The sequence below is a fragment of the Geotrypetes seraphini genome, chromosome 6 (assembly GCF_902459505.1).
Source record: "Geotrypetes seraphini chromosome 6, aGeoSer1.1, whole genome shotgun sequence".
In the NCBI taxonomy this organism is placed as follows: Eukaryota; Metazoa; Chordata; class Amphibia; order Gymnophiona; family Dermophiidae; genus Geotrypetes; species Geotrypetes seraphini.
The window spans coordinates 250,818,105-250,833,593 of NC_047089.1; the positions used below are offsets into that span (position 1 = coordinate 250,818,105).

At 46.7% G+C, this 15,489-nt stretch overlaps 1 protein-coding gene across 4 annotated transcripts in view; it reads right to left on the reverse strand.

Moving 5' to 3' along the window:
- Positions 1–15,489, reverse strand: part of NDP (norrin cystine knot growth factor NDP) — a 59,621-nt gene that overhangs the window by 9,012 nt on the left and 35,120 nt on the right. For all 4 annotated transcript variants that reach the window (XM_033947738.1, XM_033947737.1, XM_033947739.1 and 1 more), the window contains one exon: positions 10,221–10,560. In XM_033947738.1, coding sequence (XP_033803629.1) covers positions 10,221–10,394 — 174 coding nt within the window. In that variant the 5' untranslated portion in view covers positions 10,395–10,560. The remainder of the gene's footprint in view (positions 1–10,220; positions 10,561–15,489) is intronic.

The window sequence follows — 15,489 nt, forward strand, 5'->3', positions numbered from 1 at the left end:
TTTCTGTAAAAAAGTATATGCTGGGAGGTGAGAGGTTGATATGCAGACGGCGGGAGGGATCTTGGGGTGATAATGTCCGAAGATCTAAAGGCGAAAAAACAGTGTGACAAGGCAGTGGCTGCTGCCAGAAGGATGCTGGGCTGTATAAAGAGAGGCGTAGTCAGTAGAAGGAAGAAGGTGTTGATGCCCCTGTACAAGTCGTTGGTGAGGCCCCACTTGGAGTATTGTGTTCAGTTTTGGAGACCGTATATGGTGAAAGACGTAAGAAGGCTTGAAGCGGTCCAGAGGAGGGCGACGAAAATGATAGGAGGTTTGCGCTAGAAGACGTATGAGAAGAGACTGGAAGCCCTGAATATGTATACCCTAGAGGAAAGGAGAGACAGGGGAGATATGATTCAGACGTTCAAATACTTGAAGGGTATTAACGTAGAACAAAATCTTTTCCAGAGAAAGGAAAATGGTAAAACCAGAGGACATAATTGGAGGTTGAGGGGTGGTAGATTCAGGGGCAATGTTAGGAAATTCTACTTTACGGAGAGGGTGGTGGATGCCTGGAATGCGCTCCCGAGAGAGGTGGTGGAGAGTAAAACGGTGACTGAGTTCAAAGAAGCGTGGGATGAACACAGAGGATCTAGAATCAGAAAATAATATTAAATATTGAACTAGGCCAGTTACTGGGCAGACTTGCACGGTCTGTGTCTGTGTATGGCCGTTTGGTGGAGGATGGGCTGGGGAGGGCTTCAGTGGCTGGGAAGGTGTAGATGGGCTGGAGTAGGTTTTAACAGAGATTTCGGCAGTTGGAACCCAAGCACAGTACCTGGCAGAGCTTTGGATTCTTGCCCAGAAATAGCTAAGAAGATAAAGACCATTCGGGTCTTTATCTGCCGTCATCTACTATGTTAGAGTACTCCAGAGCCTATCACCTCTTAACTTCATCCTATGCCCTCTCCTTCCGGGGCTTCTTTCCCAGATCATTTATGTAAATGTTAAACAGCAATCCCAATACAGATCACTGGGGCGCACCACTGGGGAAACCGTCCTTCTAATCTTACTCTCTGGACCAAGTTTTCTATTATCGCCAGTAAAATCTGGCAGGTCGCTATAGTACCCTAACACACTATTGGGTACATTTTCAAACAGAAAGTGTCCTGAAGGAACAATATTCATCAAAACAAAAAAATGGACGCTCAAAATTCAAATCCTTTAAACTGACTGTGGTGCTCAGAACCAACGGTGGTATAGTGGCCAAAGATGTAACAATTCAGAAGAGACGAGTCACTCTCGAAGAACCACACATGGAAATGATGTTCACCAAATTTACACAAGATGAGTCGCTGGTGATAGTGATCGGCACGTGCGTAGAATAGTCCACGGAAAGAGTTATGTGAGGATAGGAGGGGCGGTGAGCTACCAGGAATGCTACATCGTGTCAATCATTAGTGTGCCAGCATTATTGGACAGAGGGGAAGAGGCATGGGTGGATGCGTATTAGGTATATTGGTATTAGATCCCACCTTTTTGATAGAGCCTTCAATCCTTAACCCTACTCCTCTGCCCTCCAACCCAGCCAGCTGATCAACCGTTCCCCTTAACTGTATCTATGACATCCTGTGTAAGCTCTTTGGAGCAGGGACTGTCTTGTTTGTGAATCTGTGCAGCGCTGGGTACGTCTGGTAGCGCTAAAGAAATAATTCATAGTAGTAGTGTGAAGAGTTTCAGTCTTTGGGAAGCAGAGCTGAGATTATGATGTCATAATGCCTCATTCCACCAATAAGAGCCAACATCGTCAGTGATGTCACAATGGCTCGATTGTCCTGGACTCCCCTCTGCCCTCCAACCCAGCCAGCAGATTAACCCTTTCCCTTAACTCATCCTGTTTGTCTGTCTTGTCTGTTTAGCTTGTAAGCTCTTTAGAGCAGGGACTGTCTTCTTTGTGACTCTGTACAACGCTGCGTACGTCTGGTAGCGCTATAGAAATAATTCAAGTAGCATAAAACTTGTATTGAAGAACCTTGCAAATTATAACCTGTAAACTGTATAATTTTATTTTTTATTTATTTTAGGTCTTTACATACTTCCTATCAAATTATCTAAGCCAGGGCTGCACAAGTCCGGTCCTCGAGATCTACTGGCAGGCCAGGTTTTCAGGATATCCACAATGAATATGCATGAGAGAGAGATTTGCATACCAAGAAGGCAGTGCAGGCCAATCTCTCTCATGCGGATATCCTGAAAACCTGGACTGCCAGTAGATCTGGAGGACCGGACTTGGGCAACCCTGATCTAAGCAGTGTACAATCAGGTACTCAAACGTTTTCCCCATCTATCTAACGGACTACTCTCCGTTCAGTCGTGACCGACCCTTGGATGCTCTGTCGGCCAGTCCTTGCCATGCTTCCCTGTTTTCCACGGCTTCTTTCAAGATTCAAGTTTATTAGCTGTTTATATACCGCCTATCAAGGTTATCTAAGCGGTTTTACATTCGGTACTCAATTGCTCGATCTTCATTCATAGAAACATAGAAGATGACGGCAGAAAAGGGCTACAGCCCATCAAGTCTGCCCACTCTGCTTACCCACCCCCTGTCTATGCCCTAATGACCCAATTTCCTTATCTTGACCCTCGTAGGGATCCCACATGGGTATCCCATTTATTCTTAAAGTCTGGCACGCTGTCTGCCTCAATCACCTGCACTGGAAGCTTGTTCCAATGATCAACCACTCTCTCTCTGTGAAGAAATACTTTCTGGTGTCTGCAGCAGCCACTCTCTCCTCCTCTCCCTATTGGCTAAGGCTCTTAACATTTGCATCTCCTCTTCCTATAGGCTAAGGCTCTTTACACCTGCATTGTGATGTCATAGAACTTTCTGATTATAGAAACATAGAAACATGATGGCAGATAAAGGCCAAATGACCCATCATAGAAACATAGCAACATAGAAGATGACGGCAGAAAAGGGCTACAGCCCATCAAGTCTGCCCACTCTACTTACCCACCCCCGTCTATGCCCTAATGACCCAATTTCCTTATCTTGACCCTCGTAGGGATCCCACATGGGTATCCCATTTCTTCTTAAAGTCTGGCACGCTGTCTGCCTCGATCACCTGCACTGGAAGCTTGTTCCAATGATCAACCACTCTCTCTGTGAAGAAATACTTTCTGGTGTCTGCAGCAGCCACTCTCTCCTCCTCTCCCTATTGGCTAAGGCTCTTAACATTTGCATCTCCTCTTCCTATAGGCTAAGGCTCTTTACACCTGCATTGTGATGTCATAGAACTTTCTGATTATAGAAACATTGTAACATGATGGCGGATAAAGGCCAAATGACCCATCATAGCAACATAGAAGATGACGGCAGAAAAGGGCTACAGCCCATCAAGTCTGCCCACTCTGCTTACCCACCCCCTGTCTATGCCCTAATGACCCAATTTCCTTATCTTGACCCTCGTAGGGATCCCACATGGGCATCCCATTTATTCTTAAAGTCTGGCACGCTGTCTGCCTCGATCACCTGCACTGGAAGCTTGTTCCAATGATCAACCACTCTCTCTGTGAAGAAATACTTTCTGGTGTCGCCATGAAATTTTCCGCCCCTGAGTTTGAGCGGGTGCCCTCTTGTGGCCGAGGGTCCCTTGAGAAAGAAAATATCATCTTCCACTTCGACACGTCCCGTGAGGCACTTAAATGTTTCGATCATGTCTCCCCTCTCCCTACGTTCCTCGAGAGCTGCAATTTGTTCATTCTCTCTTCGTACGGGAGACCCTTGAGCCCCGAGATCATCCTGGTGGCCGTCCGCTGAACCGATTCAATTCTGCGCACATCTGAACCGGTCATTCTTAATGGTGTCCAGCCAATGGGCCTTCGGTCTCCCCTGCTTCCTTTTACTCCTGACCATTCCGACTATCTAATCTAATCTTCGGTTTACCTACCGGGTCATCTCCCAGCGGAGCTCGACTCGGTTCGCATATAATTAAGACCGGAGTACGAAAAAGAGGAACACGAGAGAAAAAGAGCTATAAGGTTATTACTTCGTTGATATTGTGGTTAAGCCATTTAGGGCTCCTTTTATCAAGCTGCGCGAGACTTTTCATCACGCGTTAACCCCCGCGCTGGCTAAAAACTACCGCCTGCTCAAGAGGAGGCGGCGGCGGCGGCGGCTAGCGCGGCCGGCGGTTTAGCGCGCGTTGATAAAAAGGAGCCCTTAAATATTGCGAGAACAACAAATCGCTAGTGTGAGTGAAATTAGGATAAATCCAGTGCAAATCGTAACCCCGTTCTGAGCTCTTTGGGGGGGGGGGGGAAACGGGATAGAAAGCGAATTAAATAACTAGGAGGGGCGGAGGACTACCAGCAACGCTACGTTGTGTCAATTGGATGGAGGGGAAGGGCGGGGAGGTGAAATCGTCGGCTTCAACAAGCACGTATAAGACACGCCTTTAATATAGGTGCTCGAGATGCGTACTTTTGAGATTTTTTTCCCTCATTACCGATATTACTATAATTTATTTGAATAATTATGATTATTTTTTAAATCATGAGCCATGCGCAATGGGACGCACTTTTCACAGTACCGGCACCCCTGGACCAGCCGGTAACATTTGGTCATCGAAGATTACTGAACAAGCTAAAATCGATAGGATTAGGAGACATTCTAAATACATGGATTGGGGATTGGCTGAACGGCAGACGTCAGAAGGTGGTGGTGAATGGTACCCCATCTGAAGCGTCGGACGTGATCAGTGGAGTGCCGCAGGGATCGGTCCTGGGCCCAATTCTATTCAACTTATTCATAAGAGATATGACACAAGAACTTAGAGGAAGGGTATCACTATTCGCCGACGACGCCAAACTTTGCAACATAGTAGGCAAAAGCTTATTACCTGATACTATGACACACGACCTACTGCTGCTGGAACAATGGTCAAATACTTGGCAGCTAGGCTTCAATGCTAAAAAATGCAACATAATGCACTTGGGCAAGAGAAACCCGCGTAGAGCTTATGTACTAAATGGCGAGACCTTGGTTACGACCACGGAGGAACGCGATCTAGGAGTGATCATTAGTGAAGACATGAAAGTTGCCAATCAAGTGGAGAAGGCTTCCTCCAAGGCAAGACAAATATTGGGGTGTATCCGCAGAGGTTTCGTCAGCAGGAGACCTGAATTTATGATGCCGTTGTACAGAGCCATGGTGAGGCCGCACTTGGAGTACTGTGTTCAGTTTTGGAGACCACACTACCGAAAGGACGTGCAAAGGATCGAGTCGGTTCAGCGAACGGCCACCAGGATGGTCGTGGGGCTCAAGGATCTCCCATATGAAGAAAGACTACAGAAGTTGCGACTGTACTCACTCGAGGAAAGAAGAGAACGGGGAGATATGATCGAAACGTATAAATACATCACGGGACGCATCGAGCCAGAAGATGATATCTCCTGGCCCATGGGTCCCTCGACCACCAGAGGGCATCCGCTGAAAATCAAGGGAGGGAAGTTTCACGGCGACTCCAGGAAGTACTTCTTCACCGAAAGAGTGGTGGATCATTGGAACAGACTACCACTCCAGGTGGTAAAGGCCAGCAGCGTGACGGATTTTAAGAATAAATGGGATACTCTTGTGGGATCTTTAAGGAAGTAAATTCAGGGGGGGGGATACTTGGAATGGGCAGACTTGGTGGGCTGTAGCCCTTTTCTGCCGCTTTTTTCTATGTTTCTATGTTTCTAAAGCCAGCGCTTCGTTTGGAGAATCACCTGGCGATGATAGAGAATCGCCCGGAGTGCTCGTTTAAATATTCATGAGCTGATTTTACTACCATTTCAATAGTAATGACCTCGTTGCAGTACATTTGCATGTCAGAGTCTGCTGGGAAGCTCGGAAAAGACCACGGTGAGCCGTTCTGATAATCGGGCGGTAAAAATACCGGCATGCTAAACCACCCGGAACCGATTTTGCGACCATCGTTCAAGGCACAGTAAGAGTTGAGAATCCGGCCCTCTGTCCCCTAGATTTTCGCACAGTGGCTTCTATCATATGACTTTTTCATTTCTTCATGAGGAGTCTCTGATAAGAGACTTTGGGGCCGTTCTCTGTACGAAAGCTCTCTGGGAGACCAACATTTAATAATAATAATAATAATTTTATTTCTTATATACCGCCAAAGCCGTGGTAGTTCGAGGCTGTTTACAACAAAGAATACTTGACAATCAGCGAATAAAGGTACAATCTATTTACAGTCCCTTCATTGAAGATAATTAAGAACATAAGAACATAAGCAGTGCCTCTGCTGTATCAGACTAGAGGTCCATCGTGCCCAGCAGTCCGCTCACGCGGCGGTCCATCAGGTCCAGGACCTGCATAGAATCCTCTATCTATACCGATCAATCCCCTTTTCCTTCAGGAAATCATCCAATCCTCTATCTATACCCTTCTATCCTCTTTTCCTTCAGGAAATCATTCAATCCCTTCTTGAACCCCAATACCATACTCTGTCCTATCACACCCTCCGGAAGCGCATTCCAGGTGTCCAACACCCTTTGGGTAAAGAAGAACTTCCTAGCATTGGTTCTGAATCTGTCCCCTCTTAATTTTTCCGATTGACCTCTCATTCTTGTAGTTTTTGAACATTTGAAGAATCTGTCCTTCTCCATTTTCTCCATGCCCTTCATGATCTTGTAAGTCTCTATCATGTCCCATCTAAGCCTCCGCTTTTCCAGGGAAAAGAGCCCCAGTTTCTCTAATCTTTCAGCATATGAAAGGTTTTCCATACCTTTTATCAACCTCGTCACTCTTTTCTGAGCCCTCTCAGGTAACACCATATCCTTCTTAAGGTACGGCGACCGATATTGGATGCAGTACTCCAGATGCGGGCGCACCATCGCCCGATACAACGGCAGGATAACTTCTTTTGTTCTGGTTGTAATACCTTTCTTGATAATACATAGCATTCTATTCGCCTTATTAGAGGCCGCTGCGCACTGTGCCGACGGCTTCATTGTCTTGTCCACTATTACCCCCAAGTCCTTTTCTAGGGTACTTTCACCCATTACCAGCCCTCCCATCTTTTAGACGTCAAGAAAGTTTCTCCATTAACGGCCCACAACTTTGGAACATCCTACCGTTATACATAAGAGCAACCTGAAAAGGGGAAGGGGTAAAACATGGACCTCACAGATCTTAACTGCATGTCCTTAAAAATCTGAGGTCCATGCCACTTTTAGTCTCAGCATAAGTTATGACTCTGACAGACCTCTATGACACTTTAGGTCTGACGGAGGGAGGGAAGGACAGAAGCTGGGCAAGGGGATGGGTGAGAGGGGAGGAAAGATGCTGCACCATGTGGGAGAGAGAAAGGAAAGAGGAAGAATTGGGGTGAAGGAGAGGAAGAGAGAGATGATTATTGTACATGAAAAAATAAGCCCTACCCCCAAAATAAGACCTAATGCGTTTTTTGAGGCCCCAAATTAATATAAGACACTGTCTTATTTTCAGGGAAACACAGTATGTTACTTTTTCAGAATTACACATCCATTTGCATCTCAGGCCCTAGTTCAAATCCAGCTCCAACTGATAGGAATTACAGAGGCAGAATATGCAAAATGAGCTGATGGTCTCAGTCCAAAACCTAATTGCCGCTCTGAGTCCCATCAGTCTGTGTACTGCGCTGAACATCTTCCCAGTGATTTGTGGCAAAAACCAAAAGTAAATCATGTGAACGAAGACAGCAGCGTCTCAGGGGGGAGCCGCTGGGACAGTTTTCGACTCATTCATTCTAGCTAGTCAAACCTTTTACGAATGCCAAAGAAGCTGAAACGACTCCGCTGCGCTGCCCCCTTGTCTAGCAGGTCTACCCTAAAACAACAAAACGGTCCTGCTTGTTTTAAGGAACGAGAAAGAGAGCACTTCTGTTTTTACGCTGGACAGACTCCAGACCGTGGAGCTGATCGAGAAAGGGTTACCCTGTGGAAAATTACTGCGCCGTCTTCCAAAGTGAAATACACGTTTTGGGGAATTAATGATCGAAAACTGTATGTGGAAAAGCACAGGTGGAAACCCTCATAGATGCCAAGTTTTCTGCCTTGGCACCTTGCAGTCTGTTTCCATTTCTCGAGCCATAGACTAAGAGAGAGAACGAGAGAAAAAAGCCAAGGGTGAAAGCGGTTTCCAATACAAACGAGTGCTATGTATAATTTGGAGGACTCTTTCCGTAGATCAGGGGTGTCAAAGTCCCTCCTCGAGGGCCGCAATCCAGTGGGGTTTTCAGGATTTCCCCAATGAATAGGCATGAGATCTATTTGCATGCACTGCTTTCATTGTATGCGAATAGATCTCATGCCTATTCATTGGGGAAATCCTGAAAACCCCACTGGATTGCGGCCCTCGAGGAGGGACTTGTGACACCCTTGCCATAGATGGATAAGGAGGAAACCTCGGGGAAGCAGAGGGTTAGATATGGAATACCAAATCTACAAGAAGAGATATTATACTAATTGTTCGCAAGTGGAGCGTGGGATGAACACAGAAGATTTAGAATCAGAAAACAATATTACAGATTGAACTAGGCCAGTTACTGGGCAGACTTGTACGGTCTGTGTCTGTGCATGGCCGTTTGGTGGAGGATGGGCAGGGGAGGGCTTCAATGGCTGGGAGGGTGTAGATGGGCTGGAGTAAGTCTTAACAGAGATTTCGGCAGTTGGAACCCAAGCACAGTACCGGGTAAAGCTTTGGATTCTCGCCCAGAAATAGCTAAGAAGAAAAAAAAAAAAAAAAATTTTAAATTGAATCAGGTTGGGCAGACTGGATGGACCATTCAGGTCTTTATCTGCCGTCATCTACTATGTTACTATGTTACTATGGAGCAGTTCTGGGAAACATGAGTCAGAGCTACTCAGCGTGACAAGAGAGTTTAATGCATGCATCACTCATGAAACTGACCTTCGCTTCGTACTTATGAAGCATTTTGTGGTGAGACTTCAGAGGCCGTGGCTTGCGGTGTCAAGAAAACCCTCAGCTCCTGTTGAAATGCTCTCTCGCCGTCCACCCACCCGCCCAGTGACTGCTTCCCTCTTCACGGGCTCCGTCAGCTCTGTTACCTACTCCGTGTCCAGGGGTTTTGTACAGAATCGGTCGTGAACAGAGACACGTTCAGCCAAGTGCAATCAAGTTTCTTCCGCTTCTCCATGCGACGGAAACGGGGCTGCCTGCTTGGTAAACGAGTTAACCCCTAATTTGTTATTAAGGGAGCAACGTTTTTGTTTTTTTTTAAATATACAAATCAGACGCTGAGGAATCAAAATGCAGCAGGTGCCACTCAGCATTTTGCTAAGCCATTGGTACAACACACACAAGAAAAAGGGAGTTCCAAATACACAACACAACGCATTGACACCCAAAAAAAAAAGAGCGTAAACGCCCGCAGAGCTGGGACAACGATTCTTTAATTGAATGCCGGACACAGTAACATAGTAGATGACAGCAGATAAAGACCCAAATGGTCCATCCAGTCTGCCCAACCTACATTTAAGGCGTCTGACTCGCATCTACGGAGACGCCCGAAGCCACTTCTGGCCAGGCTTCAGCGTCCCTACACATCTCGGTAGATGCGCTACAGATGCAATCCTCACAGGTATCCTTCCTTCCAGAATTTTTTTTCCTAAAAACGTGCGTCCCGACTGGCTGCCAGATGGCGACAGCACGCCTACTGCCGCCTAATATCAGGACGCACGGTTCGAGAATCAGGTCCTCGGCGCATAAACGTCCATTTCCCAGATTTTAAAAGAGGTTCTACATAAGCAGATTCTTGGCCCCGCCCTCTAGTCCCGCACCCCCAGGCCCGCCTGGTTCTGCCCAAACCCCGCCCTAAGCCCGCCCCCCAGCCTTCTCTAGCCCCATCCCCCGCTGCCTGGTCTTGTCGGCCGTGCGTAGACTTCCTCCCTGCCCGACAGAGCTTTTCAAAACACGGACAAAGTGCCAGGTTTTGAAAAGCTGTCCGGACTCCCGGGCATGTCCTCAAAAGGAAGATACGGTCCGAGGAAATCCGGACGACTGGTAACCCTAGATGAAAGTTGAGATGCTCTGACTTGTCCTTCTCAATCCCTACTTCTAAAATGGTGCTGCAGTTTACTTTCTAACCTTGCTACTAACAAATCCTCTCCAATTCTCTTCTCTCGTTTGTCGTCAAAGGGTTTACCCTGGACGCTGGTCGCTCAGCCCCTACACTCCGTACCTTGGAGGTGCACTTGTACAGTGGATGGCTGATGGAATCGACGTAGTGATGCCTTATGCAGCGACCGGGGTCTGAGTCCATGAGGAAAGTACCCCTGGCTCGCCCGTTTGTATCTCCCAAAAGAGGCAACAAAGAGAACGCAACAATCCAGGTTGCAAGGGTGCAGCTTCCCATGGTTGGGGCGGAGAACTCCTCAGACGTGAAAACCAGATGCGGGAACCGAGGGGTTCAATTCTAGGTCTGGAGCTCCAGTTCTCTGCAAAACATATGCCAGGTCTGGTGTCAGCTGCCCGCTGGGGGTTTCCATTGGGTTTGGCATAGAAATCCACCCCGACGTCTCCTGAAAATTAAAATAGTTCAAAATAAGAGCGATTACAACGTAAAGAAATGGAAGGAAGGGACAACTGGACATATGCAATTCATAAGATTCATTATGAACAAACAAGGAAATGTGCTTTTTCCCTCTTCTCTGCCCCCTCGCTCCTTCCCACCACGCACGTGTCCCCTTTCCCTTCCCCCCGTAGCTCTTTAAATTTCCCAGCTCGAGCAGCCGTTATGAACTTGCTGCCCGCGTCGTGTCGGCTCTCCCTCTGACGTCACTTCCTAGACGCGGAACCTGGAAGTGACGTCAGAGAGCGCCGACACTGACGCAGGCAGCAAGTACGTAATACTGCTCGCGCCGGTGAAATTAAAAGGTTATGAGGGAAGGGAAGGGGCACACGCACCCAACAGGGGAATCGGGAAGGAGCAGAGTGTGGAAAGAAGAATGGGTGCCAGCACCCCCACCATGACGGCACCCGGGCGGACTGCTCCCCTCTTACTACGCCACTGCTGGTGGGACCTGGATGGGAGGCTAGATCGTTGCCTCTGCCTTCAAAGAGCGAGAAAGAGAGAAAGAGTAGAAGATGGAAGTGTCTTGGGGAAGGGAAAGAGAGGATGCACATAGGCAATGGAATGGGGTGGGCCACAAGGACCATGACTGTAACACTTTTTTGCTCCACATAGCCTCAGCACTAGGGATGCGGGAGGCAGGGACAGAGTTTGGATTGTTGGGTCCTCCCAAGTCAAAAGATGTTCTGATGCCCCTAAGGTAGGGATACCATTTTTCAGGCCACAGAAACCTGGACACATGGCCCCGCCCTGTTCTGCCTCAGCCACGCCCAATTCCACCTGTGGCTCCACCCCACTCTGCCCCAGCCCCTCCTAGTTCAGCCTCAAGTTGGGTTTTGGAAAGTCTGTCCGTGTCCCCAGACCATCCTCTAAAAAGTGGACATGTCCAGGTTTTCCCAGACGTCTGGTAACCCTACCCTAAGGAAAAGTGCCAAGCGGGTGGAAGGAAAGATAGAGATGGTGAGAGCGTGTGCCAAAGGGGTTGGGAAGTGAAAAAGTATGTCAGGAGGAAAAAGGGAAAAGAGAAAGAGAGATCGAATATGTTCTGGAAAGCGAAAGATGGGATAGGAAGGAGGTGGGTTGTTAGGAGTGAGAAGGAAAGAGATAATGGGTGGAGAGAAAAGACAGAAAAAAAATCAAGAGAAGAGAGAGATGAGAGGGGGAGAAAGAATTATTAAGAGAAGGGTGGGGAGCGACAGAAAGAGGAAGAGAGAGGTCTGGAGGAGAGATGCAAGGAGGGAAAGAAGCAAAGGGTGGGGGAATTATAAAGAATTAGGGAGGAAGATTGTGTGTAGAATGATGATGAGGATGTACAGGGGGGTAGAGGCAACTTGAGGACTATAAGTGGCATAGAGGGAGACACAAGGAAAATGCGAAACAAAGGAAGTGGAGGGGAAGGCGAAAGGTAAGCAACGCCCATCTGAAGAGCGGAGGAGAACATTCGCTCTCCACCACAAATCTGAACTCCCTCTCCTTTGCTCCCTTCAATGAAGTAGGCAAGCTACGCCTATGTAGGGTTACCATATCTAATCTAATCTAATCTAATCTAAACCTTAAGTTTATATACCGCATCATCTCCATGAGAATGGAGCTCGACACGGTTTACAAGAACTTAAAATATGGCTCCAGAAAAAGGAGGACGGATTGAGACAGCCGGGTTTTACTTCCAATGCTTTCAACAGAAGTAAAGCCCAGATGTCTCTATCGGTCCACCTTACTCCCATTGCTTTCAGTAGACATTAAAACCTGGATGTCTCAATCTGTCCTTTTTCTGGAGCCATATGGTAACCCTTCGCCTATGGGTTCTGGGTGGTCCGGTGCCGAGAAAGCCGGTCAAAGAAATCGATACAGAATTAGGCTGTGCTTTAAGAGGGGACAAGAGCAGACCCGTCAGCCGGGAGCGTTCCAACCTTGCCTTAATTCTCCGTTGAGCTAGAGGTGGGGCATGAAAGGGATTCCAGCCGTACCAGCTGTTTGCAGGAAATTTTAATCAGTTCCAAACTCACACCACATGCATTCAAAGGAAATAGCAGCTGATCTAAACTGCAGAATCTCCCCAGGGGCACTGGAAGGGCTGTGGAAAATCCCAGCGAGGTGGTCACTCCCAGGGAGAGTGGCGATAAAGCGTCTGCAGCTGGACTCATATCATGTTATCAGCAGGGGAGAAACATCAAATGGAAAGGGACTAGAATGTCCTTCTGAGGTCTTTCCTGACGCATCGCCCCCAGTTTACAAAAGAAATCCACTCAAAATGTGAAAACCAAAAGCTCCCCAGATAAAAAGGAAAACAGGCCACTTCCCCAGAAGCTGCTTTTAGGACCACCAATTTCTTCCTAAAATTATTTCCTCCCCCTCCCCCCATTATCTAATCTAATCTAAGCATTTGCGGACCGCTCTTCCTCTCAGGGGGTCCTTAGGGTGCTCTAATACCATGAAGCCTGTTTGAATGCTAAAACTGGTCTGTACGAGGGGCCGCTGAAAAGTTCTCAGCCCAGCCAACAAAGTTGGGGCAGTCTCCATCGACAGCTGCGCACTTACTGCGGTCCAGTGATTTTTCCCACTTTTCTTCGTTCTGTCAGAAAACTACGGAACGAAAAATGTGGAAAAACGCTGGACTAGCCTCTGCTTTTACAAAACCGTAGCACGGTTTACAGCGCCGGCCAGGGCGGTAACAGCTCCAGCGCTAAAAAACGGACTACAGTTTTGTAAAAGGGGGGGGGTAACAGAACATCGTGCTTTTAGATCGCGTAACCAGAAGTTCAACGCGGTGAACAAAAAAATTAATAATAAAATGACATAAAAGACGCCTAGAACTATTGGGCCAAATACTAAAGTGTTTGTAAGAACAAGCTCTACGGATTAACGCCCAAGAAAAGGATCTGGGTGTCATCGTAGACAATATGATGAAATCTTCCTCCCCATGTGCGGCGGTGGCCAAGAAAGCAAATAGGATGCTGGGAATTATTTAAAAAGGGATTATTAACAAGACTTAGAATGTAATAATGCCCCTATATCGCTCCATGGTGCAACCTCATCTGGACTATTGCGTTCAATTCTAGTCTTCTTATCTCAAGAAAGATATAGTGGCGCTAGAAAAGGTTCAAAGAAGAGCGACCAAGATGGTAAAGGGGATGGAACTCCTCTCGTATGAGGAAAGACTAAAAAGGTTAGGGCTCTTCAGTTTGGAAAAGAGACGGCTGAGGGGAGATAGGATTGAAGACTATAAAATCCTGAGCGGAGTAGAATGGGTCCAAGTGGATCGATTTTTCACTCTTTCAAAAATTACAAAGACTAGGGGACACTCGATGAAGTTACAGGGAAATACTCTTAAAACCAATAGGAGAAGATTTTTTTTTTTTTTCACTTAGACAATATTTAACTCTGGAACGCGTTGCCAGAGGATGTGGTAAGAGCAGATAGTGTAGCTGGTCTTAAGAAAGTGGGATAGACGGAGCTTCTGTCCTGTTCTGACGTTTCTAAGAAGATTGATGTTTATCTTCTTTATATTTTAGTTTACAGTGACGCCAAAACACAGTGCTGTGTCAGGTCTTGTTTAGATTGTAAGCTCTTTGGAGCAGGGATCGTCTTCTTTGTGACTCTGTGCAGCGCTGCGTGCGTCTGGTAGCGCTACAAAAATAATTCATAGTGGTAGTGTGAAGAGTTTCAGTCTCTGGGAAGTAGAGCTGAACTTGTGATGTCATAATGCCTCATTCCACCAATAAGAGCCAACCTCATCAGTGATGTCACAATGGCTTGATTGTCCTGTACTCCCCTCTGCCCTCCAACCCAGCCAGTAGATTAACCATCCCCCTTAACTGTATCCACGACATCCTGTTTGTCTGTCTTGTCTGTTTAGATTGTAAGCTCTTTGGAGCAGGGACTATCTTCTTTGTGACTCTGTGCAGCGCTGCGTGCGTCTGGTAGCGCTATAGAAATCATTCATAGTAGTAGTGTGAAGAGTTTCAGTCAAAATTTAAAACATTTTTGTTCCAGGATGCCTTTGGACGATAACTGTCCTTTTAAGGACCAAAACAAACCAATTTGACTACTTTTTCCCCTTACCTGTTGTATTTTCCTTTTTTGTTTCGCTTTCTCTTTTACGATTGTAGTTCTTCCATTTGTTTCCCATTGTTTGAAGTAAGTCCATTTGTCATATTATGTGTTTTATTAAGTTGTTTTGGTTTTATCTAGTAACCCTGACTTTTAATCTGTTTTGATGTAAATTTTATATTGTAGAAATTTGATTAGGCGGTTTAAAATTTTTTTTAATAAACTTGAAACTGTGGAAAGCAGAGCTGAGCTTGTGATGTCATAATGCTTCATTCCACCAATAAGAGCCAACCTCGTCAGTGATGTCACAATGTCTCGATTGCCCTGTACTCCACTCTGCCCTCCAACCCAGCCAGCAGATTATCCCTTCCCCTTAACTGTATCCATGACATCCTGTTTGTCTGTCTTGTCTGTTTAGATTGTAAGCTCTTTGGAGCAGGGACTGTCTTCTTTGTGACTCTGTACAGCGCTGTGTGCGTCTGGTAGCGCTATAGAAATCATTCATAGTAGTAGTCTTCACTACTGTATATTTTGGATTGAAATAAACATCATTGACTTCATCCTCCGTCCTCTTGTGGAAAGCTTTTGTCCAGTCCCACTGTTTTCCCTGTTCGCATTGCGTTTGTGGGTTTCTCCTTTGATGGACCTTTTTTGTGGCATTTGTCATGGACCTGGGGGGCCGCCGCAGGAGCGGACTGCCGGGCACGATGGACCCCTGGTCTGACCCGGCAGAGGCAACGCTTATGTTCTTATGTTCTTATGTTAAGTTCAATGTACAGCGTATGTTTACTTGTTAACCGCTTAGCCCCCCCTCTTTTATGAACGCATA